This window comes from Rhinatrema bivittatum, chromosome 2, assembly GCF_901001135.1.
Source record: "Rhinatrema bivittatum chromosome 2, aRhiBiv1.1, whole genome shotgun sequence".
NCBI classification, from domain to species: Eukaryota; Metazoa; Chordata; class Amphibia; order Gymnophiona; family Rhinatrematidae; genus Rhinatrema; species Rhinatrema bivittatum.
This window is the reverse complement of record NC_042616.1, coordinates 27,972,161-27,992,140: the sequence shown is the minus strand read 5'-3', so window position 1 is coordinate 27,992,140 and position 19,980 is coordinate 27,972,161. Positions and strand designations below refer to the sequence as shown.

Below are 19,980 nucleotides of genomic sequence, written 5' to 3'. Positions count from 1 at the left end.
TGCAGCTAATATTTCACATATGGGAAAAGTGGAAAATCAGATTAGTAGGCAATAAACGAGCAAACCATTTGACATCTTTTTTATATGATAATTTATTCCCAACGGGTAATGAAGCAAGTGTAGTTACCAGATGGGAGACTAAAGGCCTCTATAAATGGGAGCAATTATGGGATAGGCAGAAACTTTAACTTTTTCAGATTTACAGCACCCTCATCATCTGCCAGATACGTACATCTATGCGTATAACCAAGTTTTGCATTATTTCACCACAGCGCGTATAGAAGTGGAATTATGTAAGGGCAAATCTCTGTTTGAAAACCTATGTTCCCAATCCAATAGAGTTACCAAACCAATTACTAGAATCCTTACTATTATTAAGGGGACTTTTCAGGGTAGGGCACCCTTCCAACAAGCATGGGAATGAGACCTGGGAGGAGTCCTGGAGGATGACGTGTGGGATCAAATCTTTATTGCTATTAGCAGAAGTTCAGTGTCAACCACCATATAAGAAAATGCATACAAGGGGCTATTCCGTTGGTATCTCACACCAGAAAAAAAATATGCAAAATATATAGGGGAACAGACAGTCTTTGCTGGAAAGGGCACGGACAGATAGGGACTTTTTTTTACATACATGTAGTGGGAGTGTCCGAAGGTGACAAAGTTTTGGGAGGCTGGCCGAGCTTTTATCTACAGGGCAGCTGGCATAACTATTCCCACAGACCCTAAAGTGTGCTCCTTTTGAGGCAGGATCTTTATATGTGTTAAGATGGATACATCAGGTGATTTCCGCCGTCACTTGCGAAACAGCATTGCGGTGCCGTAATACTGAAGTATCCTCCATGAGTCGCTTTTCTTCCAGGTTGGAAAAGGTATTTTACATGGGGAAGTTAACGGCTATAAGATGTGACCGCTTGCACAGTTTCAAAAGAGTATGGCAGCCCTACATTAACTGGAAGAAGAGGGGTCAGTCAGACATCAAGTGCTAGATATAAGTAGTACCTTTACTACCTGGGAGATTCCCTACCTGATGTACTCGCCGTTGTATAGCAATCTGTACTTGGGGATGCAAACAACCCTCCCCTCATACCCAGGGTACCCCCTGTATTATTTGACTTTGTAAAATAAAGCTATTATTTATACTAAGAGGCGGTTTTGAAACGTTATCATGGGGGGGGAGGGAGGTGGGAAGTTGAAAAAGATACATGCATAACCACATGATAAATAAATGAAAGCCAATACAACATTTTATATCTTTTATTTTATCTATTTAATATAATTCACATTGTTGTAATGCACCGTACAGTATTTCAAAAGTATAGTTTTCATCTTTCACACATGCCGTTCGAAACAGTTACATTAATGGAAAGTAATACGTTTATATTTTGTATGTAACATGGCATGTTGTGTTGCTAATAAACTTTAAATTATAAAAAAAAATGCTGAAGTGAAAGCCCGTTTCCCCCCACAGAATGTATAAAGGCCGTACAAAATAAGAAGCATCCCCCCCTCCCCCCCAATCAAAACGCGATCTGCCTCACCCATTCGGCAGCTCTCTCCACTCCTGACGGGCCTAGGCAAGCCGACAAAGATGAGCTCCCGACCTGAATCCCCCCCCAAAACCGCAAACACAATATACCTTTTGCTATTGAGCTCCCCAACTGCCAGAGATATCAAGCAGTAATCTCAACCCTGTTCAGATATGGCTGGGAAGGAGCCCGACGAATGGTGTCGCAGTTTGCCTCCTTTTCCAGCCCCGACGCCATCTTGGGTAGGCGGCCACCTTCAGCACACCGAGCACCATTTCAGGCACCACAACGTTGACAGGAATATTCACCTGTTTGAAAGCCCCCACTGCTTCCGCGACAGTTTTGACCCTATACGATGTGCCTTTTGCCAAGTACCCTGGCGCCGAAAACATTCGCTATGAATGTTTTCGGCGCCAGGGTATTTGTCATTTCCTTCAGCTCATAGTGCTTGCATAGAGGGGGCGAGATAATTGAAAATGGTAAAAAAGTGTGTCCCCCTCCCATAGCCACTCATAAGAAGGCCTTTAGAGCATACCTAACGATAGCTCTATGGGCTCGTTCGATTTTAATGTTCGAAATTGAATAAATGTATGATGAAGCACCACCTCCGCCAGCAGTAAGTAAAAATTCAAAAACTTTTGTGGCCACTGCTGTGCAATCTGCATAGGCCGGAGTCTCCAGTACTCCACGAATCCATAAGTTAACACCACTGCAAGTGGTTTTCCAGATCCTCCAATGTGTCAGCCATAAGCGCACATTTGGTATGTAATAAAACTTTATCAGAGCAACAGAAAGTAAGTGAGTCGACCTGACTTTCAACATGAAAGTCTAGCTCATCCATTTGAGACCAGAGTGCAGTCATATCCTCCCTCACTTCCGATATCGAAGCCAATAAATCAAGCTTATGTTGTTTCATATCGGACCGGAGTTCCATAAACCATCCTCTTAGCTCATGTCTCGAGGGTTAAGTCAGTAGTTCCAGAGCCGCAGAGAGAAAAAACTTGCAGCTCATTTTCCCCCTCTCGGCCTTCCGGATCAGTCGTGGCCTGGCCACCATCTTCCCTGGAAATCTCAGATGTGTGCTTACTAAAAGAAAACTGTTTCCAGTCTGCCAGTTTCCTTTTGGCTGCCATTGGGTGGTTACAGCAATCCTTATTTAGGCACAAAAGTCCAAAAACCGCACCAATTGCCAAGCTAAACAATGGATTCAGCTATGGAGGGTCAGGAGATCCACACTCAAGCATTCATCTCAGTCAGTGGCAACAGCACCCCCCTCCTGTGCATTTTCAGTTCTGATCACCAATGCATGTTTTTATCTCCACTCAGTGCATGCGAATGGTTTTTCTCCATTGTGGGTTATTTGATGCCTTTTCATAAGAGATTTGGTCCTGAAGCTTTTTTTCCACACTCACTACATGTGAAGGGTTTTTCTCCCTTATGCAATATTTCATGCTTTTTTAGGTGAGATTTCTGCCTGAAGCTTTAGCACAATCCGTACATGTTTATGGTTTCTTTCCTGTGTGGGTTATTTGGTGAATTTTCAGTTCTGATCTCCAACGGAAGTTTTTATTACACTCAGCGCATGTGTATGGTTTCTCTCGCTCTCCTGTGTGGATTAATTGATGCTTTTTCAGACAAGATTTTGTCCCAAAATTTTTATCATACTTGATAAATGTAAAGGGCTTTTCTTCCACGTGAATTACTTTATGCTCTTTCAGAATAGATATCTGCCCGAAGCTTTATCATACTCAGTACACACGAATGGTTTCTCTTCTGTGTGGGTTATTTGGTGCATTATTAGTTCTGATCTCCAACGAAAGCAGTTATCACACTCAATGCATTTGAATGGTTTCCCTCCTGTATGGGTTATTTTATGCTTTATCAGATCAGCTTTCCTGAACTTTTTATCACATTCAGTACATTTGTATGTTTTGACTTTCTTGTGAAATTTCTGATGGTTGCTCAGTGATGATCTCCAAAAAAAGTTTTTATCACAGTCAGTGCATGTAAATGGTTTCTCTCTGTATGGGTTATTTGATGTCTTTTCAGAAGACGTTTTGTGCCGTAGCTTTTATCACACTCAGTACAAGTGTATGGTACCTTTTGCGCTCCTGTGTGGATTACTTGGTGCTTTTTCAGACGAGATTTTTTCCCGAAGTCTTTATTACACTCCATACATGTAAACAGTTTTTCTCCTGTGTGAATTACTTGATGCTCTTTCAGATAACGTTTCTGTCTGAATCTTTTATCACATTCTGTACATGTGTATGGTTTCTCTCCTGTGTGGATTATTTGGTGCATTTTCAGTTCTGATCTACAACGGAAGCTTTTATCACACACTGTGCATCTGTATGGTTTCTCTCCTGTGTGTATTACTTGATGCTCTTTCAGATACCGTTTCTGTCTGAATCTTTTATCACATTCTGTACATGTGTATGGTTTCTCTCCTGTGTGGGTTATTTGGTGCATTTTCAGTTCTGATCTACAACGGAAGCTTTTATCACACTCTGTGCATCTGTATGGTTTCTCTCCTGTGTGGGTTATTTGGTGCATTTTCAGTTGTGATCTCCAATGGAAGCTTTTATCACACTCTGTGCATCTGTATGGTTTCTCTCCTGTGTGGGTTATTTGGTGCATTTTTAGTTGTGATCTCCAACGGAAGCTTTTATCACACTCTGTGCATCTGCATGGTTTCTCTCCTGTGTGGATTATTTGGTGCATTTTCAGTTGTGATCTCCAACGGAAGCTTTTATCACACCCAGTACATGCAAATTGTTTTTCTCCCACGTGGGTCCTTTCATACTTTTTCAGCTCACCTTGACCACACTCAGCCTGTTTAAATGATTTTTCTCCTGTAAGACTCTTTTGGTGGTTTTTTAGTTGTGATGGACAAATGATGTTTTTATTGCATTCACTAGAAGGAAATGGTTTCTCTCTTATATGATTCTTCTGGTGAGCTTTTAATATTACTTTACTTGTAAAACTTTTTCCACATTCGCTGCATGAAAAGGGTCTCGCCCCAGGATGCACTCTCAGGAGTTGTGTGAGAGATTGCTTCCTGGTGACGCTTTCCCCACAGCAAGTCACGTTCTCAGAGTCTCCTGCTGGGCTTATCGGACTCTCCTCTGGTTTAAACCGAGTCCAGCTGTTTTTCCCCCAGTCACAACATGGGCAGGTATCCCTTCTCTCTTCCTCTGAGACAGTTTTAATCATTTCCAGATATTCTGTGGGTTCCTCAGGATGTGTCTCCTTATTTCTTCTCTTGCACCCATCATTTTCTGGAAAAAAAAACAAACCAAAAACCAAATGCCAGACATTACTTGATGGGAGAGAGACTCACAGAGACAATGGCAAGGGTTTCCCAGCATTAACACACATCAGGTGGAACGGGGTGTAAAGCAACCACGTAACCTATCTGTAGCATTCCCAGTGAGCTAGTGCAGTGTTTCTCAACCTTTTACATGCCAGGGACCAGCCGGTTACCTTCCTTAAATTCTGTGGCGTGATTGTGGCACTGGTAGGAGAGAAGGGGCCCTGAAAATTAAAGAGTGGGACGTGGGGAATAAGCACCCTCCCCCACCCACTCTTTAATCTCATGGGTCAGCCCTGCAGCTGGTCTGTGTCGTTTTTTAAGAAGGTAATTAGTCAATTTAAGAAAACTGTTTTCCAAAAAAAAAAAAAAAAAGTTATTCTTATTTAAAATAAAGCCCTCGCCCGACTAGCAAATGTTAAATCCACAGAATGGAAAACCCCTCCACCTCTTTGCCTCCCAGCCAGCCACCAGTTTATCGTATCTCCTTCTTCCCCTACCAGCCAGCAACTCTACTACAATTAATACCCCCTGCCCTGTGGACTTTTTTTCCCCTGTTGTGGCCAGGCCTGGGAGGGGAGCAGCTGCAGCTGAATATTAAACAGTAGACATGAGACTACGTCACTGCACGCTCTGCTCCCAGGCCCCGCAGTGCCTCCAACTCCCTCCTGGAATTTATAAGGGAGACAGGGTCTGAGAGCCAAGCAGATGCTAAGTCTCACCCTGGCTCATTACCATTCAGCTTTCCTTCCAGAATATGGACCTTGGAATTAGCTCCTAGGGCTGATGTAAGAGTTGAGGGTGGGAGTTAGGAAGAGGATCTGCTGGCTGGGATGCAGGATGCAGTGCAGTGGGTGCAGCTGCAGTGCAGGTCTTGCTTCCTCCTTGTCCTCCTGCAGGGTTGAGGATGGGACTTAGGAAGAGAATCTGCTGGCTGGGGTGCAGGATGCAGTGCGGTGGATGCAGCTGCAGAGCAGGTCTTGCTTCCTCCTTGTCCTCCTGCAGGGCTGAGGGTGGGACTTAGGAAGAGGATCTGCTGGCTGGGATGCAGGATGCAGTGCAGTGGGTGCAGCTGCAGTGCAGATCTTGCTTCCTCCTTGTCCTCCTGCAGGGTTGAGGGTGGGACTTTGGAAGAGGATCTGCTGGCTGGGATGCAGAGTGCAGTGCAGTGGGTGCAGCTGCAGTGCAGGTCTTGCTTCCTCCTTGTCCTCCTGCAGGGTTGAGGGTGGGAGTTAGGAAGAGGATCTGCTGGCTGGGATGCAGGATGCAGTGCGGTGGGTGCAGCTGCAGAGCAGGTCTTGCTTCCTCCTTGCCCTCCTGCAGGGAGAGGGTGGGACTTAGGAAGAGGATCTGCTGGCTGGGATGCAGTGCGGTGGGTGCAGCTGCAGTGCAGGTCTTGCTTCCTCCTTGTCCTCCTGCAGAGTTGAGGGTGGGACTTAGGAAGAGGATCTGCTGGCTGGGATGCAGTGCAGTGGGTGCAGCTGCAGAGCAGGTCTTGCTTCCTCCTGGTGCTCCTGCAGGGTTGAGGGTGGGACTTAGGAAGAGGATCTGCTGGCTGGGGGTGCAGGATGCAGTGCAGTGGGTGCAGCTGCAGAGCAGGTCTTGCTTCCTCCTTGTCCTCCTGCAATTACCGTAACTCTGCAGAGCAGTAGAAATGCTGCTGGGGACCAGTGCCAGTCCATGGACCAGTCAATGAGAAACACAAGAGCACATCACTGGATCTAAAGAGGATGAAGCTGAGGACTGAACATTTCTGCCCCATCCGCTGTATAAAATCCTAAGAACATTGCTTTATGTAACTCACCAGGCCTAATAAAATTGTAATTTATATGGATTGTAGCATCTGTTCCAAGGAATTTAGCGTTAGGAAAGGGAATATATATGTGCAGAAGACAGGTATGCACAATCAGGATTTCTTTGTTCAAGCAGTCCTGAGCTAGACCTGTGTGGCTCAGATTTCTTCCTGCAGAGCAATGCTAGGCTATCAATCAGAGCTCCGTGTGTTAACTTTCCGCTGGGGAGGCTATTCTCTCCCTGCAAGGTCCATCTAGATTTCATCCTGACCACTGTCCCTAATTACAACACAAGTTTTTATTATATACAGCCATAAGCTTTCTTGGAATTGGTTAATAGAACCCCAAAAAAATTAAGACATAAAATAGGAGTCACAAAATAGTCACCGTCAGGGACTTCAAAAGAATGATAATTGGCTGATTTTTTTTTTATCATTCTTTTATTCTTACCAAAATCTGTACTGAATAATAAAATAAAAAGTTCAATCAAGAAGTGGCTACTTTTTTGATAAGTCTCTTAGGAGTCATCAATGCCAGGGACTCTATTTTTTGCCTTAATTTTTTTTTGTTTAATTATCCATTTCCAATAAAAGCGAGTTTGCTTACCATAATTGGTGTTTTACGTAGGATGATTTTAAGCCATGCTTTCTGGGGGCGACATCATCCGATGGCACGGGGGCAGAGACATCTCGCCAAGCTTTCAGAGTTTTGCTCTATTAAGCATGCGCAGTCATTCCCGTGCAATCCTCCAACTTTCCTTAATTTGGAATAAAGCGATTATTATGCACCAGGGGGTCGAGGGCTGTTCAGGGAGGAGGGTGGGTTCACACGGCTAAATCATCCTGCGATCTAGGGAAACACCGTTTATGGTAAGCAAACTTGCTTTTTTCCCCCCCAATCGATAAGCAGACTGAATCAGCCACGCTTTCTGGGAGTCCAAAGCTTACGGTTGCTGCGAAGTTATGTGCTTCTAGCTCAGCATTCCTCTCTTGTTTTTGTAACCCAGGATCCTCATGGACAGCCTTCAACTGTTTGCCATGTGTTTTAAGACTATTGTGCCCACTGAAGCCGAGGAGGCTGATAGCTGATCCAGACAATAATGGGACGTGAAGGGATGAATTGACAACCACGTCAATGCTTTGCAAGTGTCCTCGATTGGAAATTCATGAAAATGGGCAATTGAAGAGGCTGTTGCTCGCACTTGATGTGCTCTTACTGGCCACATAAGCTGTGTAGAATTTGCTTTATAGCAGAATTGAATACATTGAGTTAACCAATTAGATTAAAGGAAAGTTTTACTGACACTGCTACTTAACCACAGGTGCCACCTGCAGTTCCTCAGTATTTATCTATATCCAAGCTAAACACACCAAAATGGACAAACGTCTCAACTTTAAAACATTTACAAAACATGAATATATGAAAATCCTTTCTGCTATAAAAAACTGAATGAGTGGACGACTCTCCCCCTCAGTAGAATGGGCGGGTTCTGGACTGATACTTGGTACTACAGGAATGAAAATTAGCAGGTTAAGAATCAATTTTCCATTCTCTGTACGTACCCGGATCAGTCCAGACTCCTGGGATGTACCAAAGCTCCCTAGACAGGGTGAGACCTTGAGAGTCCCACTTGCAGAACACTTTCGCCAAAAGATGGGGAGCCTGTATCCCCCACATCCAGCCGATAATGTCTAGCAATAGTATGTAGTGACTTCCAAGTCACTGCTCTGCAGGTCTCTTGGGGACAAGCGAGCTGAGCTTCCGCCCACAAGGCCACCTGAGAGTGCGTAGAATGAACACAAATTATCGCCAGAACCAGACGACCTCATAGAATGTACGTGGAACCAGTAGCCTCTTTAAGCCAACAAGCAATGGTAGTTTTAGAAGCCTGAAAACCCCACTTTGGGTTGCTCCTGAAGTCAGTTGTTACCTTGAGGTAAAGTAACAAAGCTCTTCTGACATCTAACAACTTGAGTTCCCTCGCATGAGGAGTAGACGCATCCAGCCCAGCAAAGGCCGGAAACTCCACAGTCAGATTGACGTGGAACGCGGAGACCACGTTTGGGAAGAAGGAAGAAACTGTTCTCAAAAGAGACTCCCGACTGTGAAATCTGACAGAAAGGATCACGACACGACGGTGCCTGCTATTCAGAAATCCTCCTAGAAAAACCACCTTAAGAGTCAAGTTCTTCAAAATCGCTCTCCGAAGCGGTTCAAAAGGAGCCTCACATAAACCCCTGAAGACAAGATTAAGATTCCAGGACGAACAAACTTGTTGAAGTGGAGGTCGAAAATTCTTCACCCCTCAAAGAAAGCGAAGGACATCGGGATGTGCAGAAATAGATGAACCAATCTTACCACGAAGGCAACCTAGAGCCGCTACCTACACTTTAAGGAAAAATAGTGGAAACTATTCTAAAGATCAAAATGTTGCAATGCGGCCTGTGGCTGGAGCCACCTCTTACCTCCCCAGCGGGCCGGTGGGATCACAGCCTGCTTCTCCTGCCCGTGGCAAGAGCCGCCGACAGCGGGACCTTGCGGCCCAGCCACCATCTTGCAGGCACGGCAGGAGCCCAGGAAGCCATCAACGCCGCCATCTGGTGCCGCGGTCTGGAGGCCGCATCCTTTGGGGTTCCTGTGCGGCTGAGGCCGCTGCTCCTCATTGGGGCCTGCCCGGAGGCCTGCTCTGTTTCCTCTTTAATGCGGCGGGATGCCACCGATGTTATCGGGGCCTGCCCGGAGGCCTGCTTACTCTGCTCTGCCTCCTTCCTGCTTCAGCGTCTGCAGGGCCGCTGTCCAGGGTCCTGCAGACTTCCTCTGACTGCTCCTTCTAAGGGGCAAGCCTGGGGCTCTTCCCCGTTCTTATGGGGCCAGCCAGGCGTGGTCCTCTGGACAGCTCATTCCAGGGAGTTGCCTCTTCAGCCCTGTAAGAGGGTCCCTGCTTCATTCCAGCTTTGTTTTCACATCAGCTCAGATGCTCCTGAAGACGTCTCTTCATCTGGAGTCTGAGTCCTGAGTTCGGATCCTGATGTCTAATTCCCAAGTTTGGATGTCCGTGAGTCCAGCTCCCGATGCCTGTTCCCAGTCCTGCAGTCCTTCCCAAGATGTTCCTCGATGTCTTGATGTTCCAAGTTGCGTCATGTTCCCGGTCCTAATGCACCAGGAGGTGGGACCTGTGGCTCCGGGGATTCCCCCTGCTCTTATCTGGAATTCCCATACTCCAAGGTTTCATCTGACTTCCTAGTTCCGACTCCTAGGGGTTTCCACTAACCTGCGCTACGAGACTACCTGAGCCAGTCCCCACGTGCTGAGTAGGGCACCTGAGGGACTCGCCTCCCTGTCCTACGTCTCTACGTTCCGAGTTCCAATGTTCCGAGTCCTAACCAAAGTCCCACTTCGGAGCCTGTGCTCCTAGCTCCGTCCAGCTCTGCTCCTGTGATGCCCATTCCCGCACACACGCCTCACCACGGGTGCGATTCATGTCCTGACCTGAGCCCCCCTGTGGCCCAAAGGTTCCGCTCTCCTAAGAGCCAAGTGATGCGCACCTCGCCCACTCCATCAGCCCCTGAAGGCTGCACTCGCAACACAAAATCACAGAACATATAGAAAGACATGGTTTAATGGGACACAGCCAGCATGGATTTACTCAGGGGCCTCACAAATCTGCTTCACTTTTTTGAAGGGGTTAATAAACGTGGATAAAGGTGAACCGGTGGATGTAGTGTCTTTGGATTTTCAGATGGCTTTTGACAAAGACCCTCATGAGAGGCTTCTGCGAAAACTAAAACGTCATGGGATAGGTGGTGATGTCCTTTTGTGGATTACAAACTGGTTAAAAGACAGGAAACAGAGAGTAGGTGTTGCGCCCATTGGTCGCAGATGGCTGCGGGATGTGTGTGTGGAGGAGGAGAGTGTGTCAGTGTCTGTGAGAGCGAGAGGTTATGGTGGGTATCAGAGCATGAATGTGTAAGTATGTGACAGTGTATGTGTGAGAGAGAATGGACATGTGAGTGTATGTGTGAGAGAGAGAGGATAACCTCCTAATCCTCGACAATATCAGGGTGACTGGAAATCAAGAGCTCCCACGTATGGACATCAGGGTTTTTAAAAAATCCTTATTAGTTTTAATTATTGGGTGTTATTTGATATATATGTGCTGTTTTTAAATATTTTATTGGGGTTTGTAAAAAATGTATATGATTTTAATTATTAGAAATTCTATTTATCAGTAGTTTTAAAATATTCTTTTATTAGTATGGTTTTACTATTATAACTGATGCTTTATGTTTCTTGACTTTGTTTTATGAGGAATGGTGGTTCTGTTTTTCCATTGTTAATACAGAGAGTCTGGCTTCTTGGGGTTTCCATTTCAGTTTTTGTCTAATTTGTGCTCCTTTATTTTGTATTCTGTATTTGGTGAGGGTCTGTCTCTGCTCTGTGTGTGTGACCATGATGAGAGATTCTGCTAGCATAGGGATCTATAGCAATCTGGTTTGTTTTGTTTCCTCAGTAGGTGGTGTATTGGTATTCTAGGACCCAGTGTAATATTTACCCTTGCTTTTTCACAGGTAGGGTTATTGTTGTTTGCGTCCTTGGTGTTATTACTGTTATGTTACAATGGGATTGCAGTATAGAGTTTGAGTGTCTTTTTTGCAGGGTTTTGTGTTAGTTCACAAAGTGCCTGGCAGAGGAAGGTGTTTGTGCTGATGTTACTGTGAGGTGACACCAGCATTTGAAAATATTTTTTGAGAACATAAGAACATGCCATACTGGGTCAGACCAAGGGTCCATCAAGCCCAGCATCCTGTTTCCAACAGGGGCCAATCCAGGCCATAAGAACCTGGCAAGTACCCAAAAACTAAGTCTATTCCATGTTACCATTGCTAGTATCCCTATATCCAACAATTCCCCACATGCTTTTACCTGAGACTAATCTTTTGTAAATATGCCTTATCCTTCTGAGTTACCTAAGACACTCCTTTTACCTCCTTTTAAATTTGACACCTAGTTATCTAATGGACTTCATGCATTTACTCTATGTATTAATCTAATGTATTTACTCTATGTATTAATCTAATGTAAATATCTTTTTCCTTCAAATTCAGTTTCCCCCCAGACACCCCCTCCCTGTTTGCATTGCCATGTATCAACTTTTCCTTCGCTCTTTCTCAGCGTTGTTAGAAACTTAGCGTTGTTATAATATCCTAATGGTCTTTTCTTAAGTTGAACATTAATTGTAAAGCACTGCTGCTAATTGCTACCTGTTCTAGTGCTGCTGCTAAAATATTGTTAAATGTGAACCGACATGATGTTACTAAACGAATGGCGGTATATAAAGAACCTCAAATAAATAAAATAAATAGTAATAGCAGTGGCTATTTTCTAAGTCAACTTAATTAATAGCAGGTAATGGTCTTCTCCTCCAAGAACTTATCCAATCCTTTTTTAAACACAGCTACACTAACCACATCCTCTGGCAACAAATTCCAGAGTTTAATTGTGCGTTGAGTGAAAAAGAACTTTCTCCGATTAGTTTTAAATGTGCTACTTGCTAACATCATGGAGTGCCCCCTAGTCTATTATTCGAAAGAGTAAATAACCGATTCACATCTACCTGTTTTAGACCTCTCATGATTTTAAACACCTCTATCATATTCCCCCCTCAGCCGTCTCTTCTCCAAGCTGAAAAGTCCTAACCTCTTTAGTCTATCATCATAGGGGAGCTGTTCCATACCCTTTATCATTTTGCTAGCCCTTCTCTGTATCTTCTCCATTGCAATTATATCTTTTTTGAGATGCGGCGACCAGAATTGTACACAATATTCAAGGTGTGGTCTCACCATGGAGCAATACAGAGGCATTATGACATTTTCCGTTTTATTCACCATTCCCTTTCTAATAATTCCCAACATTCTGTTTGCTTTTTTGACTGCCGCAGCACACTGAACCGACGATTTCAATGTGTTATCCACTATGACGCCTAGATCTCTTTCTTGGGTAGTAGCACCTAATATGGAACCTAACATTGTGTAACTATAGCATGGGTTATTTTTCCCTATATGCATCACCTTGCACTTGTCCACATTAAATTTCATCTGCCATTTAGATGCCCAATTTTCCAGCCTAACTGTCTTCCTGCAATGTATCACAATCTGCTTGTGATTTAACTACTCTGAACAATTTTGTGTCATCTGCAAATTTGATTACCTCACTCGTATTTCTTTCCACATCATTTATAAATATATTGAAGTAAGGGTCCCAATACAGATCCCTGAGGCACTCCACTGCCCACTCCCTTCCACTGAGAAAATTGTCCATTTAATCCTACTCTCTGTTTCCTGTCTTTTAGCCAGTTTGCAATCCACGAAAGGACATCACCACCTATCCCATGACTTTTTATTTTTCCTAGAAACCTCTCATGAGGGACTTTGTCAAACGCCTTCTGAAAATCCAAGTACACTACATCTACCGGTTCACCTTTATCCACATGTTTATTAACTCCTTCAAAAAAGTGAAGCAAATTTGTGAGGCAAGACTTGCCTTGGGTAAAGCCATGCTGACTTTGTTCCATTAAACCATGTCTTTCTATATGTTGTGTGATTTTGATGTTTAGAACACTTTCCACTATTTTTTCCTGGCACTGAAGTCAGGCTAACCGGTCTGTAATGTCACGGATCTCCCCTGGAGCCTTTTTTAAATATGGGGGTTACATTAGCTATCCTCCAGTCTTCAGGTACAATGGATGATTTTAATGATAGGTTACAAATTTTTACTAATAGGTTTGAAATTTCATTTTTTAGTTCCTTCAGAACTCTGGGGTGTATACCATCCGGTCCAGGTGATTTACTACTCTTCAGTTTATCAATCAGGTCTACCACATCTTCTAGGTTCACCGTGATTTGGTTCAGTCCATCTGAATCATTACCCATGAAAACCTTCTCCAGTACGGGTACCTCCCCAACATCCTCTTCAGTAAACACCGAAGAAAAGAAATAATTTAATCTTTCCACGATGGCCTTATCTTCTCTAAGTGCCCCCTTAACCCCTCGATCATCTAGCGGTCCAACTGACTCCCTCACAGGCTTTCTGCTTCAGATATATTTAAAAAGAAAATTAGGTCTTACCTTTGTTAATTTTCGTTCCTGTAGTACCACGGATCAGTCCAGACTCCTGGGTTTTGCCCCCCCAGCAGATGGAGACTGAAGTTTACAAACAAAACTCCGCCTTATCTAGGCTGGTGCCACCTACAGTCTGGCAGTATTACTTAATGTCAAACAGAGTGAAGCCCCAATCAAACTCCAAATTAACTATATACAGTAATCTAACAACAAGAACCGGCTCAACAACCCCCCAAATGGGAACAGAACCCGAGCCATCGATGGAAGAAGCTGGGAAGGACAGAGGAAAAAAACCAATCATTCCAGACTCTCCCTTGTCATAGCAGAATAAATGGGCGGGACTCTGGACTCATCCGTGGTACTACAGGAACGAAAACTAACAAAGGTAAGACCTAATTTTCTTTTCCCTGTACGTACCCGGATCAGTCCAGACTCCTGGGATGTACCAGAGCTACCTTAAATGGGATGGGATCCGGAGAGTCCCGCTCTGAGCACCCCTGTACCAAAATTCCCGCTGCCTGGAGCCTGGACATCCAGGCGATAATGTCGGGCAAATGTGTGTAAGGATTTCCACGTCACTGCCCTACAAATCTCCTCTGGGGACATATGGTGGCATTCCGCCCAGGACGCAGCCTGGGAACGCGTGGAATGGGCCTTGAGACCCACTGGCGAAGACCTGCCCTGCAACAGATACGCAGAACTGATTGCCTCCTTCAACCAGCGGGCAAATAGTAGTCTTGGACGCAGCATGACCCTGACTAGGTCTGCCCCAAAGCACAAACAGATGGTCTGATACCCTGAAGGCGTTAGACACCGCCAGGTAGTGCAACAGTGCCTGACGCACATCCAACCTGCGCAAATCCTTATAGAAAGGATCCACTCTATCCAAATTGGGAAACGCAGGCAATTCAACCGTCTGATTAAGATGAAACGCAGATACCACCTTAGGTAAAAAGGAGGGAACTGTACGAAGTGATACCCCCGTATCCGAAATTCTCAAAAAGGGCTCCCGACAAGACAGGGCTTGGAGCTCGGAAACCCGCCTTGCCGCGACAATTGCCACCAAGAACACCACCTTCAGTGTCAAATCTTCTAAGGCAGACTTGCGAATAGGCTCAAGGGAGCGCCTCACAAAGCCTTCAACACCAGATTCAGATTCCAGGAAGGACAAGGACTACGTAAAGGTGGACGTAAATGCTTAGCACCCCGAAGAAAACGAATCACATCTGGATGCGATGACGACACACCTTGAACCTGACCACGCAAAGACGCCAGAGCCGCCACCTGCAGGGAACTACACGATAATCCCTTAGTCAAACCATCCTGAAGAAAGTGTAAAATCTCCGGCACGGAAGCACGAGTGGGCCTCACATCCTGACCAAGACACCACGTCTCAAAAACCTTCCAGACGCGCACATAAGCTAAGGACATAGAAGCCTTGCGGGATCTCAAAAGAGTAGCCCCAGGACTTCAGCCTTCCCCACTCAAAAGCCATGCTGCTAGACAGAAGCATTCAACCTGGTCGAAACAAACGGGTCCCTGATGGAGAAGATCCGGTACATACGGAAACCAGATGGGTTCCTCCAGCTCCAGGTTCTGGAGATCCGCAAACCAAGGACTGTGCGGCCATTCGGGTGCGACGAGTATCATGGACGTCGGATGCAACTCTATGCGCCGTAGCGTCCGACCGATGAGAGGCCACGGTGGAAATACATAAAGGAGCACATCTGTTGGCCAGGGTAATACCAGTGCATCTACGCCTTCTGCTCCCGTTTCCCGGTGCCGAGCAAAGAAGCGCGGAGCTTTGATATTCTTGAATGTCACCATCAGGTCCAGAGCCGGTGTCCCCCACCGGGCACAGATGAGTTGAAACGCGACATCTGCGAGTTCCCACTCTCCAGGATCCAGACGATTGCGACTGAGAAAGTCCGCCTGGACGTTCTCTACCCCAGCAACATGCGATGCCACAATGCTGCTCAGGTGTCGTTTCACCCAAGCCATCAGCTGCCGGGCTTCGCATGCAACTGGTTGACTTCTGGTTCCGCCCTGACGATTGATGTAGGCCACTGTGGTCGCATTGTCCGACAGAATTCTGACCGATTTGCCTCAGACCAGCGGAAGAAATGCCTGAAGGGCCAGACGCACTGCCCTGGTCTCCAACCGATTGATGGACCAAGCTGCTTCCTGCGGAGACCAAGTGCCCTGTACTGACTTTCGGAGACACACTGCCCCCCACCCGTACAGGCTGGCATCCATGGTGATCACTGTCCAGGAGGGAACCGCCAACGGGACTCCACGGCTCAAATTGACTGGGCATAGCCACCAATCCATGCTGGACCGAGCCGACTGTGTTAGAGGTAAAGGTAGATGAAACTGTTCCGACACCGGATTCCAGCGGGAAAGCAATGCTGACTGTAAAGGTCGCATATGAGCGAAAGCCCAGGGAACCAATTCTAGCGTGGAAGTCATGGATCCCACCATTTGTAGATAGTCCCAGACTATTGGCATGGGCTTGGTTAACAACCACCTGGCTTGGCACTGTAACTTGAGCACGCGGTCCTGTGTGAGGGACACCATTCCCTTCTGAGTGTCAAACAAAGCTCCCAAAAACTCCAGAGACTGAGAAGGTACCAGGTAACTTTTGGCCGTATTGATGACCCAGCCGAGCTTTTGCAACAAGTCGATAGCCCGGTGAACTGCTTCCTGACAAAGACGTTCTGATTTTGCCATAATCAGCCAATCGTCTAGGTACGGGTGTACTAGAAATCCTTCCCTGCGAAGGTGCGCTGCTACCACCACCATAATCTTGGTGAACGTCCGAGGGGCGGTGGCCAAGCCGAACGGCAATGCCTGAAACTGAAAATGCTGACCCATCCCGGCGAACCTGAGGTATCGTTGGTGCACTGCGCGGATTCAGATATGAAGACACGCTTCCGTGAGATCCAGAGACGCGAGAAATTCCCCTTGTCTCACCGAGGCAATGACCGACCGCAGGGTCTCCATACGAAAACGAGGGACCCTCAGACACTTGTTGGCGCTTTTGAGTTCGAGAATCGGACAAAAAGATCCTTCCTTCTTTGGAACCATGAAATAAATGGAATACTGGCCTCGGCGGAGCTCGTGCGACGGAAACGGTATTATCGCGCCGAGATCCTGCAGATGCCGTATCGTTTCTTGTACCGCCCGGTGTTTCTCGGAAAACCCACACGGCGACACTGTGAAACACTGGCGGGGCCGCTGTACAAAATCTAACGCGTAACCTTGACCTATCACCTCTAGGACCCACTGATCCGAAGTGATCCTGGTCCACTCCTCGTAAAACCATGTTAATCTGCCGCCGATCACTGGTACCGAGGAGTGGACTGGCTGCCTATCATTGGGAAGGTTTACCACTCTGCGCACTCATACCGGCCCCTGGCCTTCCAAAACGGCGCCCGCGAAAGGACTGAGAGTACGACTGCTGCCGGGTGGCACTGTGTCGAAAGGAGGAGGCTGACCCCCGCGAATTGCGAGGCCTCCGGCCGCCGCGAAAACGGAACCGCGATGCCGGAGCCCCTCTAGACAGAGGTCTGTCCTCCGGCAAGCGATGTACCTTGCTCTCGCCTAGCAACTCAATCAAATCCTCCAGCTCCTTTCCGAACAACAACTTGCCCTTAAACGGCAGCGAGCCCAACCGAGCTTCAGACGACACATCCGCTGCCCAATGGCGCAGCCACAACAAACACCGCGCCGACACCGCCGAAACCATGGCTCGTGCTGAAGTGCGAAGTCAGTCATAAAAGGCATCGGCACTATAGGCAATCACCGCCTCTAAGCGGCCCACCTGTAGTGCTGCTTCCTGTGTAAGAGAGCATTGGCCAACAACTGTTGCACCCACCGAAGTCCTGCACGCAATGAGAAATTGCTGCAGATAGCCGCGCGGAGACTTCGAATATCTTCTTAAGCTGTATCTCCAGCTTGCGATCTTGCAAATCTTTAAGAGCCGTCCCTCCGGTCATCGGGATGGTGGTCTTCTTCGTGACTGCTGCCACCGCCGAATCCATCCTAGGGACCTTTAACATTTCGAGTGCGTCCTCAGGCAGAGGGTAAGAGCTTATCCATGGCTTTAGCCACCTTAAGCCCGAAATCTGGGGTATCCCATTCCTTGAAAAGTAAATCCGACACTGAAAAATGCAAGGGAAAGGCAGAAGGTGGACCTCGGAGCCCCAAAACTACTGGATCCATGCTCCCTAACCTGGACTCCGTTTGCGGCAATTCTATGCCTAACTCCCCCAGAATCGCCAGTATCCAGGGCCCCAACTCATCCCAGCGGAACAACCAAACTACTTTGGGGTCATCCCCATCTGCCGCATGGGAACCGCTCTGGCCACCTGATCCCCGTCCCCTTCAATACCCCTTGGAGGCTGGGACGGCGGATCCTGGTCCGTTTGTTGCTCATCTGGGTCATCGGAGTCCGAGGTGGCATCGGGATCCCCCCCGAGGGGCCCCCAGTCTGAGAGGCCGGGCCCTCCCCGGGGGAGATCTGACACCTGAATGGGCCTGGCCCGCTTCCCAGACTCCGACCCCGGGCCTGGGTCCTGAGACCCCCGTGATCTCTTCCTGGCTAGGCGCCTCGCCTTAAAGGCTTTATGCATCACTAGCACAAACTCAGAGGAGAATGAATCAGATGAACTCTTCCTCAGGGACCTCTGAATCGCTAGCTCAGGGTGGCCGCGCAGACTTGTCCCCCTCAGGGACTCTGCGCCGAGGAGATAAACATGGCGGGGAGTCCTCCCCTCCCCGTCAGAGGTGCCAGAATCGCGAGCCCCGAAGAAGACAAAATGATGGACGTTCCCGCCGCCGGCACGCCAGAGCCCAAAATGGCACCTGTTCCTGCGCTCTGCGGAGACGGGCCTAATCCAGCACCCGACATGCTCCCCGGAGCCGCGGCATGTGCCGGCTCTCCACCGCGCACTCCCTCCGGGAGTGACGACACCTCCTCGCCTCCGGAGACGCAGCTAGAACAGAGGATGTCTCAGGAGAGGTGTCGGGCCGCGCCGCAAGCACGGCAGACCGGACGTCGCGGCATGCCCCCCCCCCCCCCCTGTAAAGAAAGAAAGAGGGAGAGAAGGCAAGGGCAACGCGACCGATTCCCAGCGCCCCCAACGCGATCGGAGCACCAAGGTAACCAAAAGCAAACAGCCAAGAGAGAAAAAAATAAGCAAGAAGAAAAAACTATTTTTTTTTTTTTGTACTACCGTTATCATTCGCCGCCGGCTCCGGGACCACCTGGGGGGAGTGAACCGGGCTCCCCGGTGTCACCCCCAGGACAGAAATAGATGCTGGCAAGGGCACCCAGCCCACACTTCAGCGGCCTCGAACAGCAGGGGGGATGGTCCCCGTAGGACCTCACCACTCCCTGGGAGGCGAGTGACTGGACCTGCAGGCAAGCAACTGCGGTCTCAGTCCCCTACCGAACTACCTAAAACTATCCTTTTTTTTTTTTTTAAACAACTAACTAGGCCTCAGCACAGATTGTAGGTTTTGTACCCTCTCCACCTGCTAGGAGACAGAAGAATACTGCCAGACTGTAGGGGGCACCAGCCTAGATAAGGCATAGGTTTGTTTGATAAACTTCTGTCTCCAACTGCTAGAGGGGGGGGCAAAACCCAGGAGTCTGGACTGATCCGGGTACGTACAGGGAAAAAAAAGTTTTTGCCTCTACAGCCAACTTCTTTTCAAATTCTCTCTTAGCCTGTCTTATCAATGTCTTACATTTAACTTGCCAACGTTTATGCTTTATCCTATTTTCTTCTGTTGGATCCTTCTTCCAATTTTTGAATGAAGATCTTTTGGCTAAAATAGCTTCTTTCACCTCCCCTTTTAACCATGCCGGTAATCGTTTTGCCTTCTTTCCACCTTTCTTAATGTGTGGAATACATCTGGACTGTGCTTCTAGAATGGTATTTTTTAACAATGTCCACGCCTCTTGCACACTTTTTACCTTTGTAGCTGCTCCTTTCAGTTTTTTTTCTAACAATTTTTCTCATTTTATCAAAGTTTCCCTTTTGAAAGTTTAGCACGAGAGCCTTGGATTTGCACACTGTTCCTTTTCCAGTCATTAAATCAAATTTGATCATATTATGATCACTATTGCCAAGCAGCCCCACCACCGTTACCTCTCACCAAGTCCTGTGCTCCACCGAGAATTAGATCTAAAATTGCTCCCTCTCTCGTCAGTTCCTGAACCA

General features: G+C 47.1%; 1 protein-coding gene across 1 annotated transcript in view; it reads right to left on the bottom strand.

Moving 5' to 3' along the window:
- Positions 1-1,248: 1,248 nt before the first annotated feature.
- LOC115085883 (gastrula zinc finger protein XlCGF26.1-like) overlaps positions 1,249-19,980 on the bottom strand; it is a 33,371-nt gene continuing 14,639 nt past the window's right edge. The window contains exon 4 of the mRNA XM_029592421.1: positions 1,249-4,807. Coding sequence (XP_029448281.1) covers positions 3,492-4,807 — 1,316 coding nt within the window. The 3' untranslated portion in view covers positions 1,249-3,491. The remainder of the gene's footprint in view (positions 4,808-19,980) is intronic.